The sequence below is a fragment of the Mesoplodon mirus genome (assembly GCF_964341445.2).
Source record: "Mesoplodon mirus genome assembly, chromosome: 11".
In the NCBI taxonomy this organism is placed as follows: Eukaryota; Metazoa; Chordata; class Mammalia; order Artiodactyla; family Ziphiidae; genus Mesoplodon; species Mesoplodon mirus.
The window spans coordinates 96,015,840-96,029,687 of record NC_138987.1 but is presented as its reverse complement, the minus strand read 5'-3'; the positions used below and the strand labels follow the sequence as shown (position 1 = coordinate 96,029,687).

At 38.7% G+C, this 13,848-nt stretch overlaps 2 protein-coding genes across 2 annotated transcripts; one reads left to right on the top strand and one right to left on the bottom strand.

The window, feature by feature from the left end:
* The first annotated feature begins 582 nt into the window (after positions 1 to 582).
* On the top strand, positions 583 to 6,158 carry LOC309812204 (C-type lectin domain family 4 member E-like). The gene is given in 7 exon segments (XM_082635837.1): positions 583 to 708; positions 1,510 to 1,602; positions 2,202 to 2,291; positions 4,143 to 4,282; positions 4,286 to 4,294; positions 4,911 to 5,026; positions 5,829 to 6,158. Coding segments are annotated over 7 exon segments (636 nt in total). The 5' UTR covers positions 583 to 671; the 3' UTR covers positions 5,980 to 6,158.
* Positions 6,159 to 10,262: 4,104 nt separating this feature from the next.
* Positions 10,263 to 13,568, bottom strand: LOC309811985 (C-type lectin domain family 4 member D-like; the record flags this gene model as incomplete). The annotated part of the gene is made up of 4 exons (XM_082635339.1): positions 10,263 to 10,642; positions 10,934 to 11,049; positions 12,109 to 12,260; positions 13,529 to 13,568. 4 exons carry the CDS (start codon positions 13,566 to 13,568, stop codon positions 10,468 to 10,470), a joined length of 483 nt encoding a protein of 160 aa, XP_082491465.1. The 3' UTR covers positions 10,263 to 10,467.
* Positions 13,569 to 13,848: the final 280 nt, after the last annotated feature.

Sequence of the window (13,848 nt, the reverse complement as noted above, 5' to 3'; positions counted from 1 at the left end):
ATCAAAGTGAAATTGGGAGTGCAGAGGTAAGCTCCACAGGTGTCAAGGAAAAATTTAGGGATGAGTTAAGTCTGGAAGAAAGCAGAAAAATTTTATCGACCAAAATAAAACAATATATATATATTTTGTGTGTGTGGTGCGCGGGCCTCTCACTGTTGTGGCCTCTCCCGTTGCGAAGCACAGGCTTGGGACGCGCAGGCTCAGCGGCCATGGCTCACGGGCCCAGCCACTCCACGGCATGTGGGATCTTCCCGGACCGGGGCATGAACCCGTGTCCCCCGCATCAGCAGGGGGACTCTCAACCACTGCGCCACCAGGGAAGCCCTAAAACAATATTTTTTAAGCCCCTCATATCTCCCTAAGGTCAGTCTGTTTTGTTGGTACTTAAAATGTTATCATTTCCCCATTCTGTTGTTTCCTGGAGTGAGGAGACTGATTTGCTGCCCAATAAACTCCCTGTCCTCCTTATGCAATAAAGGAAATCCTGACTTAAACACACAGCCACAGAGCAAGTTAATTTTCTTAAGTCTTAGGGTTGAGCTTCCTAAAATACAGTTAAAGTATTCATCCTTAAAGATTCTTTTTCTTTGAACCTTATCAACAAAACACTCTTATACTTAGAAACTGAGGAGAGAGACGGAGAGGAGGAGGGAGAGACAGAAAGAGAAAGAATGGATTCATCCAAATCATCTGCATCACAAAGCACAGGTAAAATTTGCAACTATCCCATTTCTTTCATAGATCTTTTTGTGGAAGACATGTTAAATATGTTGGGGATAGGACAATAGAAAATATCCAGTAGAGTAAAAGAGGAGAGACAGAGAATGAAAGAGAGGAAAATAAAAGAGGAGGGTTAGAAGACTAGATGTTACACTGGATTGCTGGAGATTGGGTTTAGGGAGAGCTATGCTTTCCATAGTTCATTGTGTCCCATTGGGCAAGTCACTTGACATCTCTGTAACTCACTCTCCTTGTAGGTAAAATGTGTGATGGGAGGGAGGAGGAGAGGAACTGCTAGATCATCAATGTTTTATCTGACTCACAAAGGACTTGGTCAAGGAGACACTGAAAAGAGGAGTGCAGGAGAGAGACAGGAAAATCAGGGAAGAGGGAGAAAGAGAGAGAGAAAGACAGGGAAAGAAAGGGAGAAATCTGGGAGAGTTTGAAAGGAAAAATTGCACATCTATCCAAGTCTATGAGTCAGAGTCTTAAAGTTCGTAATGAATTACTCCAGTGGTTGTATAAGTGTGGTCCCCAGGCCAGCAGCGTCCTCAGCTCCTGGGAACTTGCTGGTTCCATACCAGCTCTACTGAATTTTTAACTCTGGAGGTGAGGTCCCATAATCTGTGCTTTAACAAGCCCTCTAAATGATTCTGATGCATGCTGAAGTTTGAGAATTACTCAATATAGACAATGCAAGTAGAAGGAGAGAAGCAGGGTAATAGGAATTTCTTGTATCTCTTTTGTAGATTTTAAGGGAAGATTGACCCTGTCTATGTCTTTCTCCAGAAAGAGGATGCTTCTCTTCCCAAGTGTTCTTATGGACCGTTGCTGGGCTCTGCATCCTGCTACTGAGTGCCTGTTTTATCACCAGATGTGTTGGTGAGTTCTGAAGGTCAAATTCAAGCTCCGTGGTGAATATTAGGAGTGAATTCTTCCTTGTTGCCTGTGAGTTCTCTTCTCCCACAAAGGGTATTTCTATTCCAATTTCCCCCCTATTTATCTCAAGCCAGAAACCCCAACCAGTATAAAACTGTTACCCAATTTCAGTGACCTGTGACACATTTTTCACGGTATGCATCTTTTATCTCCTTAGTGGCCCTGAGTCCCCCACCCACATCCCCCTACCCTTGTCATTAGTGTAACCCTGCTCTGAGATCCTAGCCAGAGGCGCAACAAATCACTTCTTGGAAGGAAGGTTTGAGAGGTTAGACTTGGCGTAAGAGAGAGCACAAACACATTTGTTTTCTTTGCGTCTTTGGGCCTGAAAAAAGTACGTTTACTTTCATAAATCAGGAAAACCATGAAATGTGAAATCTCTCTTCTTTCTTTGAGTAAGTAAAGCTCGGTTCCTCTCCATGCTGAAGAAAAAGTAGATAGTAAGGAAATATCATAATTATTGGTACTTTTATAACTACAGAGATGATATAATGTATTTTTATCAAGAGTAATGAACATTAACTGTGCCCCTTTCCTTACAGTGACATATCACACCTTTCAGCTCTGTGATGAGAAAAAGTTCCAGCCACCTGAGGATTCCACGGAGTTCTCCTGCTATAATGATGGATTAGGTATAATAGTCCTCAAATTTGAACAGCTAAATTTACACATCAACATTCTCTGGCTTCTAGATTGATTTGGGGATAAACAAAGTAGTCCTGTTAGGTCCTGTTTTTTAAAAGCAAAATGCAAAATCTTGCCTGTACTGTCAGAGAATAATGAGGAGTTGGGTAAGAGGACAGGAATAGGGCTTCCCTGGTGGCGCAGTGGTTGAGAGTCCGCCTGCCCATGCAGGGGATGCGGGTTCGTGCCCCGGTCCGGGAAGATCCCACATGCCACGGAGCAGCTGGGCCCGTGAACCATGGCCGCTGAGCCTGCGCGTCCGGAGTCCGTGCTCCGCAACGGGAGAGGCCACAACAGTGAGAGGCCCGCGTACCGCAAAAAAAAAAAAGAGGACAGGAATAAAACTCTGGACGTGCAATTAGCATTGGGGCAGGACACTTTGCAGACATTATAGCAAACTTTTAGAATAAATTTGAGGTATATGTCTGAAGAGTCAATCTAGAAGTGGAAGGTGTTATTCCCAGAAGTGCACTTTTTGTTTTCATTCATCACCTGCTTCCACAATGAGGTGGAGAAAAAAATGCATGGAGTAGGAAATTTGGAAAAATACCTTAGAAGTATGCTCCCTATACTCTTCCATATATTCCTCATCCAAGTCTTAGCAAAATGTTACATGACAGTAGAAAATGACTTCCTTCTCTGGGCTATAATTTCCTCACCATTAAATTGAGACAGACTATACTATTTATTTATTTTTAATTTTTTAAATAGATCTTTATTGGAGTATAATTACTTCACAATACTGTGTTAGTTTGTGTTGTACACCAAAGTGAATCAGTCAATGCATACATGTCTCCATATCCCCTCCCTCTTGAGAATCCCTCCCACCCTCCATATCCCACCCCTATAGGTCATCGCAAAGCACCTAGCTGATCTCCCTGTTCTATGATGTTGCTTCCCCCTAGCTAACTAGTTTATATTCAGTAGTGTGTATATGTCGATGCTACTCTCACTTCGCCCAGCTTCCCCCTCCCACCCCGTGTCCTCAAGACCATTCTCCATGTCTACATCTTTATTCCTGCCCTGCCACTATGTTCATCAGTACCTTTTTTCTTTTTTTTTAGATTCCATATACATGCATTAGAATACAGTATTTGTTTTTCTCTTTCTGACTTACTTCACTCTGTATGACAGACTCCAGGTCCATCCACCTCACTACAAATAACTCAATTTCGTTTCTTTTTATGACTGCATAATATTCCATTGTATATATGTGCCACATCTTCTTTATCCATTCATCTGTCAATGGACATTTAGGTTGCTTCCATGTCCTGGCTATTGTAAATAGAGCTTCAATGAACATTGTGGTACGTCTCTTTTTGATTTATGGCTTTCTCAGGGTATCTGCCCAGTAGTGGGATTGCTGGGGTATATGGTAGTTCTATTTTTAGTTTTTTAAGGAAACTTCATACTGTTTTCCATAGTGATTGTATCAATTTACATTCTCACCAACAGTGCAGGAGGGTTCCCATAAACTTCAAAGACGTAAATTCTATAAGTCTAAGAACTGTAGCCCATCTAGACAACCATTGTGGAGATTCTGTGGAGGGTAAATTGTTTGGGCAACATGAGAGGTGGTTGCTTAGAGGTCACTCAGATAAAATGCATAATTTTTCTCTGAACTTGGAAGTCTATGAACAGATAATAGGGTTCCATGTCAGTAACATAACAGGGGTTCCAAGGCTTCGGACGATAAATGAGGAACTTTATGGGCCCAGAGGAAGGTTTCTGTTATCTTACCCAGTTCTGTAACTTACCCAGTTCTGTGAGGACCCTCACAGAAACTTCTCTCCTTCTAGGTTCAGTCAAGAATTGCTGTCCATTGAACTGGGTACATTTTCAATCCAGCTGCTATTTCTTTTCTACTAACACCATGACCTGGACAGCAAGCTTAAAAAACTGCTCGAGCATGGGAGCTCATCTGGTGGTTATCAACACATAAGAGGAGCAGGTAGTTGGGGTACAGCTTCCTCCAGTGCCAATGAAACACTCTTCACAGGACACATCCCTGTTTCCATACATGTGGACTGTATTTGGCCCACAGTTACTATTTGTTAAGTGAATTTACTGAAATACATTCTGTTCTTCCCATTTCTGTAAGTCAATACCAACTTTATTTTCATTACTAGAAGAAACTAGAAAAAAAGGAACTTCCACGTTCAGTTCCTTAATTAGTAAGGCAGGAAAAAAGAGGGTTGGGACTGCATTTTAGAATGACCAGTATGTTTATAAACATGTGAAAGAGGGCAAGCAAAATGTCCATGATCTTTAAGCTATGATTTGTAATGTTTTGGGCTACCAATAACAGTAGATAAACTTTGACTGTGTTATTGAGAACATCCTTCTCTGTTGAAGGTTCTTTTTCATTGGTTTAATTTTATGTTATGTATGTTTTACCACAATAAACAAATCAGGAGGTAATCCTCTATGATCTTACCATTTCAGGCCCATTTTTCTGTCATCTCTAGTCTAGATCCGACTTTATTTCTTTTAATAACAATTATGTTCAACATTTGTTCAGAATTGGAATAATTGATCTCCTCATATTTTGTGTGTGTCTTCCATAGGAATTCCTTCACAGTATGAAACCTAAAAATAAAGAGTTTTATATTGGACTGACGGACCAGGTGACTGAGGGCCAGTGGCAATGGGTAGATGGTACACCTTTCACAAAGTCTCTGAGGTAATTTCCTTCTTGTAGTAGAATTATAACACTAGCCCAAAGTGTAAAGTTAGACCACCATTGAGGAGAGTCTTCAGAACTTCCTTCTGGTCCAGGAGGTATATTCAAGTCCATTCTTGGTGATATTAGATGCACGAAGGGAAAGAGCTGATGTGGAAGACAGAAAAGAGAAGCACAAGGATCTACTGCTCCCATCTCCTAGAACTAGCTCAAGAATAAAGGGAAAATAACAGATGAAATGAGAAGAGGCTTAGAATTGTGCACTAATTCATTGGAAATGCATGCAAGACAAAGAGTGGAATTCGTAGTCTTATGCCCACAAACTGCAGTCAATGAGACAAAAACAGTGATTTGAGAAAGACAGATTCTTATGGAGTAAAAGTAGGATGCTCTGATCCTTTAAAACATTGTTTCACTATAGCACTGTAACATGACTGAAGTATGTGCCTCAGTTAATACAAACTCTGTGGAATAAAGGGAACAAACAAGATATGAGATATGAGTATGAAGGAAACAAATCCATCAGGATATCAAACCTTCCCATAACATCTCATTCTGGATCTAAAGCCATGAGACATCATAGCAGAACAGAAAGTCAGAAAGATCCAGTTTAACTTCACTGTTCACAAACTCTGTGACTTAGAGAAATGGTTTAGCTTTTCTGAGATTCCTCTTCTTTATCAATAAGAGATTATAATCCCTGCCTCACAAAATTGTTGTGAAGTTAAATAACACAAATGTAATTTGCCTAGTTTACAGGTTACTTTACCTCTTGTAAATCTCCCATGTCTCTCTCTTTCAGCTTCTGGGATATAGGAGAGCCCAATGACATAGTTACAGTGGAGGACTGCGCCACCATAAGAGACTCTTCAAATCCAAGGCAAAACTGGAATGATATGCCCTGTTTCTTCAATATGTTTCGGATTTGTGAAATGCCAGAAAGAAATAGTTGAACAGAGAAAAATCTCCAAGACAGAAGGCACAACTTAAACATATAAATGAGAAGGAAAAAGTGATAATCACAGCCACACAACTCCAACATAAGAAAAGTGTGCATTGCACTTTATAAGGACTTCATAAGTGTTTGTTGCTTTGATGTAAATAAAAATACATAGTTTTGAATGTTGTAATTCATGATATTGACAGAAGTGCATTTTTCTCTATATCAGTCTTGGGATTTCTCAGAATTTACCAAGCTTCTCTAGCAATGTTGGGGGGGGGGAAGGAGTATTCCTTTCTTCTTTTGGTACATTTGCTTCAGTTATGAGTATTTGTAAGAAAATACAGGGACACAGAACACGCTCCAAATCCAGCAAAGAAGAGGATTTTGGAAAGTGCCTTGAACAATTCGAAATCAGGCTCTGTGTCATGTCTACTTTTTTTTTTTTTTCCACTTTTTTTTTTTTTTTTTTGCGGTATGCGGGCCTCTCACTGTTGTGGCCTCTCCCCATTGCGGAGCGCAGGCTCCGGACGCGCAGGCTCAGCAGCCATGGCTCACGGGCCCAGCCGCTCCGCGGCATGTGGGATCTTCCTGGACCGGGGCACGAACCCGTGTCCCCTGCATCGGCAGGCGGACTCTCAACCACTGCGCCACCGGGTAAGCCCCATGTCTACTTTTTAATTCCTGAAAAGTCTGTCTTCTCTTCTCAGTTTCATCCTGTTTTTCACTCCCTACCTAAGCATATCTCCTCCCTATGTTCTCCTATATAATAAGTAGGAAACTTCTTCAAGTCATGAAACGTATTCCTGCAAAAAAGACTGGTGTGGACTTTCTGGCCAAAGGCATTTACTGCACCTTCTTAGAAAGATCATGCTAACCTTCAGCTCCAAAGAGACTGTCAACCAGTCTACTCATCCCAGGAACTCCATTTCCTCTCTATTCTCTTCCATTGACTAACTGGATCGCACCCAAATTTGTATCTATTGCTTAGCCAGAACCAGAGTCCAATAGTCAAATTATTCTAAGAGAACAGTCAACTTGACACTTTCCTGTCTCAAGCCTATCCACTTATTCCATAATATTCTATCAATACTGACAAGATTATTCAAGAATATATAAATAACATGGCAGCTTTTGTAACTATGTTTCTTGCACACAGCACCATAAAGAGATCCTTGAAATCATTGGAATGTGTAATCATTGAATGGGAAAATTCAACTGAACAAGTGAATATATTAGCTTTCTTTACAAACATTTATTTCTCTTAGGCATACATAACAATCTGTAGTTTTGAAATCAATATGCCTTTAAAACAAAAGTCATTCAACCTGAAAGTAATCCAATAAAAATATCTTCAACTTTCTAATTTCTTTTTTTTCATCTCATAAGTATCAATGAGGAAACATTGAAAAACGTGTGGAAATTTTTTGTTCATTGTTGTTGTACTTCAGGTGGCTATAATTATCTTACATTTTATATCGATATTGAAAGACATATAAAAATATTAATGTATATTATTTCACCATTTATAATTTAAGTTATACAACTAACTCTGTCTTCAAAGCTTGGCAAGAAAAGAAACAATTGTTAAGGGTTTATTTGCTAAAGTAAAGATCATTAGAACCTAAATTATTTATCAGGAAAATTCTTCTTTGAGAAGGAAATCATCCAATTGAAACTGTTTTTAAATATCATATTTTATAGGACTACATAAATACTTAGGCACCAGAAAACCCAAAAAGTTGCAAAAAATAAAGAGTATTTAATCATTCATATTCCCAAGACCATATTCCCCAAATAAACCACTGTTACAACTTAAATACTATTACCATTGGGGTCCCCAATTTTTTTAAAAGTAAAAATCACTGTACTACATCTTATAAAAATGATACATATTTATTATTAGAAATTCCTACAGAGCACAACTGTATAAAGATGAAAGTGAAAAAAATTCAAATCCCAAGTTGATATAGTTAGAAATCATACAACAGATGAGTCTTTTAAAACATTAAGTTTAATTTTACTTGAATTTAACAAATAAAAAAATTGAGGTGAAATTTAAGAATTCTTGAACTTCAAGAATTTTATAGGTCTTATAGATTGCCACAAAAAAAATTTTCCTGAAGGGTCCCTAAAAGAAAAGTGATAAGGAATCAAGTAAAATGTTCTTCTTGCTCTCCTATTTCTTCCTCTTCCCACCCCCCTTTTCCTTTCTCAACAATATAGCCCTAAAATCGTTAATTGGATGGGGCATAGCTAGGTAGCTTTTGCATGTGCATGTGTGAATGCATGGGGGGAAATAGAAACATATATAGATATACATATAAGAAACCAATAATCATAGTTACTTTGAAGAGGCATTTAGGGGTTCAGGGTGGATGAGAGATTCACCTTATACTTTTATTAATGTTTTTTACTGTTTGCCTTTTTAATGCACACATACATTACATTTTCAAAGATAAAAAGTGTTTAGATTTTTTAAGTGTTTCAAAGTTCTAAGACTCTTGCAATGTCCTAAAGAAATAGGCAATTATTTTTATAAAATTACTATCAGCTGTCTTAAAGAAATTGTGAAGACTAGGAGAGGTGCCATGAGACTTGAGAATAGACTGAAAGGGACCAAGTGTGGAAACAGGGAGAACAATCAGAAGGCCATTGCAATAATCCAGGTAAGAGAGATGGTAACTTGGTCTGTGAGGGTAGCCATGGAGGGAATGAAAAATGAACAGCAGCGGGAGAAATAGATTAGAGGTATAGATGTAGACACAGATGTATAAAATCACAAACAGGTCATATTTTATCGACAACTGAATCTTTAAATACAGTTTTATACAAATGAAAAATGGATAATATTAACTATACAAGCCTATTATCATTTACATAAATTTATTTCAACAAGTTTTGTAGATTTGTGCTATGTAATTTATGGCTAACACAGTTAAAGTCACTTGTTGCTATTTCAGTTAAAAGTATCAGCTTTAAACACAGACACACACAAACATGCACACAATCAATCAATCAATCAAACGCTAATATTCCAAACTTACAAGATCACTAATTTACAGAATAAATACTATTTTTAAAAATAGTGGTAAGGGGCTTCCCTGGTGGCGCAGGGGTTGAGAGTCTGCCTGCCGATGCAGGGGACACGGGTTCGTGCCCTGGTCCAGGAAGATCCCACATGCCGCAGAGCGGCTGGGCCCGTGAGCCATGGCCGCTGAGCCTGCGCATACGCAGCCTGTGCCCCGCAACGGGAGAGCCCACAGCGGTGAGAGGCCCGCGTACCGCAAAAAAAAAAAAAAAAAAAAATAGTGGTAAGGAAGTTAGGTTAAAAAGCTGTCGCTTGAAATTTTTTAGCTTGGATGCAGGAAACATCAGCAAAATGAATATATGTACGAAGACAGCCTTATTTCGTTGATGTTGGATATGACTGCTTCACAATTAAAACTACACACATCGCAAACGCATAACTTTAGGTTGTTAAAGCCATGATTTCCTTGCTAGTTTGAACTGCAGCTTTATAGCTCTAAAGAAGCATGCTAACAATTTACATAAATGGATTGAAAATATAATTTTTTTCTGATTCAAATTAAAAATACAGAAACACTAATAAAATGTTGCAAGAATAATTAAAAACTATTACCTTTCAGCCAAGAGGCCACAGCACCTCCAGTAACTCTCCCGTAATACCAAAAGGAACACATTTCACTTGCTATGAAAGGTAGATCTGGGCCATAGTCCTGTTTCTGTCATACACTAGACATGTGAAGGTGAGATCTTTGGCTTCCCAAGGGTTTTGTGTCCACAGCTATAGAATTAAAGGAGTTTGGTAAAGGTGGCCTGTAAGGGACTTTTCCACTCAAAAAGAAATTAAGTCAGCTTGAGACTCCCCACTATGGGAAGACTTTTAAAGTGGAGTAAGAAGTAAATTTTTGAAAAGGTAAATAGACTTTTTTTTCTACCTGGGCAATACCATAATTCTAACTATTCTATTCTGTTATTCAGAAAATATTTTGCTCGTGGAATTTCAATCTAATAGCATACTATTAAGAAGTCTGAAAATGAAGCATCAGACAATAAAAATGTTGCTTAAAAACTTTAAAGAGTTTGTGATATTTGGGTTAAAAACAATGATACACCACTACCAGTAGGAATATCCCACCTTTGAACTTTAAGAGCTAAGAATTGGAGCAGAGGAAACAATGACTTATAGATTTCACCATTCAAGCTACTCTTAGATACGTTAATCAATACACACTAACTGAAAAGTAAATACCTTGAAATACTATCAAGAAAGCAAAGTTAATGAAAATTGATTCTCACAGAAAAATACGATTTTTTTCCACCAAAACGCTACACAAAAGCACATTACCTTGAATGAATTAAACAAGAATAACTAAGGCCATAATGACTGAAAATGTGCTATGACTGAGAATGTTTTCTCTGTTCCCACGATGCATGTACATTCTTCCCTAGTCTAATTGGTTCTTCTTTTCTGTCCTCATAACAGGGACCCCTTCCTAGGCTTCTTGTTGAATGCTGCTCCAGGTATCTTATAAATCCTACTTGTCTTAAAGTCACAAGGAAAATCATTCCAGGCCCAGTTGTCTTTGTCATTAACAAAGACAACACATTTTTCTTTCTGGTAGTTGTTGGGTTCACCCTCGTGCCAGAATCTGAAATGTGTGTGTGTGTGTGTGTGTGTGTGTGTGTGTGTGTGTCTATACATGTTGGGTATGGTAGAGGCCAGAGGACAAGGCAGAGAAAATGCTCCTAGTGAAACATTTAGAGTTGCACTGTCCAATACAAGCGTAGTAGTCTCCTAGTATAGAGGTTACTCAACACACAATGCTCTATTCTGAGTAAGCTTTCTTACATTGGTATACTCCACCCCAAAATGAATTCTGCCTGCTGTCTTCTTCTCACCTTTGCCTATAAAGCTCTTTTGCCCCAGTCAGTATACTCACACAATCTGTGGGTTAAATGGTGTCTTGTCCACCCAATGCCACTGGCCTTCAAGGTTCTCATCTGTAAGTCCCAGGAAATATGAAAATCGTCTATCCAAAAATTGAGTGATAACATTCTGCATAAAAATGTGAATTTTTATAAGTATATTTGCCTTTATCAGGTGATAGCTGTTATGTTAGGAGCAGAGGAAAGAAGTCAAATAAATTACTAGTTAAGCACAAAAGCATTGGCATCAGATCTGTTTTCACAGCCCGCCTCTGGCGTTTATTCCATAATGTTAACAAGTGCTTTAATTTCACCAAATCCCAGTTTTCTCAACTCCAAAAGGGATGACTCCACTATTTCATAGAGTCACTGTGAAGATTAAGTGAGATCAACTTGCAAATCACTTAGCACAGTGCTTAATAGGATTGGATTTCTAGGAACTTTTATTTTTAAAATTGCCTTTATCAATTGTTTGTGTATTTCATTAAACTCCATTTTATTCAGGAGCTGGTGAACCTACAGTTGCAAAGCCATGGAAACAGAATCCTCCAGGAAACCCTGCTAACCAAGAATAGAATCTGAGTCATGGTATCGTACATATATGGAAATATATTATTTGAGGAAATAAATTTCAGTTCAAATTGAATTTACCTTGAGATTTTTTTTTATTGAGAATGACAACCATACTTCTTAATTATTTTTCCTGTGCTCTATTCTGAGAAGCTATATCAATCCTGATTAACCATTCATTTATTTACTTACTCATGAAATATTTATCAGGACCTATCTAAGTGTGCCTAGCACTGCACAGGCCATTGGAGATGCAAAGATGCTTAAGGCATGGCTCCAGCTCTCTACAAAGTAGGACTCATTGGAACACTGAAGTAAGTAAGTGCCATGGTCACACGATGCACAAAGTACCACGGAAGTATCTCCAAACGAGAATAGGAAAGATGGAGCAGAGAAGGTGGTCAGGGTAGTTTTCTGTAGAAAATAACACATGAATCAAATCTGGGAAGACCAGAAGAAGTTGGCCATGTAAAGAAAAATGAGAGAGGAAGAAAAGTCTTTCCAGGCAGCTGGAAGAGATGAAGCAAAGGCACAGAGGTATAGAAGATCATAGAAATTCCTCTTTCTCTGCAAAGAGATTCAAACCAGCAGAGAAACTGATGTAAGCCTCTCAACATACCTGCTCAGCTTCTGTGCTGATGGTGGCCAGATGAGCCCCCATCCCCATACAGTGGCTTTCACTCTGAGCCCACGTCTTGTTGTCATTAAAAGGAAAATAGCAGTTGGACTGGAAGGCTCTCCAGCCCACAAGACAGCAATTCCAGGTGACCCCTCTTGTGAAAATTGAAAGGAAAATAGTTACACCATGTATGTCATCTGTAACAGATTGCATAACTATTTCACCACCTAATATCCAACTAACATTTATGAGAATAATACCAGGATTACCAAAGTCATTCTGTCCCTCCCTTTTTAAAAATCCTGAAAATTATTTATTGCCATACTCGAATGTTTGCAGTGGTATCTCATTGTGAGTTGAATTTGCATTTCCCTGAAAACTAATGAAGTTAAACATATTTTTATATGTTTATTAGACATTTCATTTTTTCCTTTTTATAATGCCTCTTTAAGACTTTGCCCATTTTTTCTGTTGTATTGTCAGTATTTTCCTATTCATTGGAAAGAATTGTTTTTATATTCTGTACACTAACCCTTTATTAATTATATGCATTACAAATATCATCCTGTGGCTTTGTTTTCACTCTTAGTGGTATTTTTGTTGTACAGTAATTCTTACTTTAATGTAGTATACTTTGTTGATACTCTGTTTAATGGCTAGCACATTTGGTGACTTGTTTAAGAAATCATTCCCTGTCTCAGGGTCATGAATATGTAGTCTCCATGTATTTTCTAAAAAGTGTTTTTAATTTGCTTTTTACATTTTGGCCGATAATCCAACTTACATTGGTTTTGTACGATATAAGGCAGGAGAACAATTTCGTTCTTAAAATATGGATAATCAATGGTCTCTACCACATTAATTGAACAAAACTGTCCTTTCCCTACAACTCTGCACTATCCCCTTCTGTTTTATATAAAAAGTTCATGGAAGATCTGTAACATAGCTCTCTATTCTTTTCCTCTGGTCTATTTGTTTACACTTGTATCTATACTATATTACTTTAACTATAATAACTTTATACAATGTCTTGATATCAGAAAGAACAAGTCTTCCAGCTGTTCTTCTTTTCAAAGTCAGACTACAGTCCATCTGAAAGTTGTTTTTTGTTGGTTACTCTTTACTAGTAAGATGCAGTCCTTTGAAGTCCTGGTCCAAAATGGGGAATGATTTACTACAGTCACCAAACTTCACACGTATAGATATGGTCTAAATTCCATCTTTCATTCCCTGACACAAGGCAGCATCATCAAAGAATATAAGGTCAAGTATGTAGCTCTGAATATTAAATCCAAGCCCCTGAAGGCATTCTGGATTGGTATGTTGGGGAAAATCATGATAACAAAAAGTTTAGAGTAACTTTATAAATGGTGTTTGGGTAAATAATTCAAGGAGAGTTCCACTTTTGCTAATAACTTACCCACACAGCTTTCAATAAAACAGGCACTTAGAAGTGACATGAGGGCCTCCCTGGTGGCGCAGTGGTTGAGAGTCCGCCTGCCGATGCAGGGGATACGGGTTCGTGCCCCGGTCTGGGAGGATCCCATATGCCGCGGAGCGGCTGGGCCCGTGAGCCATGGCCGCTGGGCCTGCGCATCCGGAGCCTGTGCTCCGCAACGGGGGAGGCCACAACAGTGAGAGGCCCGCATACCGCAAAAAAAAAAAGAAGTGACATGAAAAAATAGCAGTGGCCCAAGGTATCAGCTGGGAATGCTGGCCTCCTTCTACTAAAATAAAAAG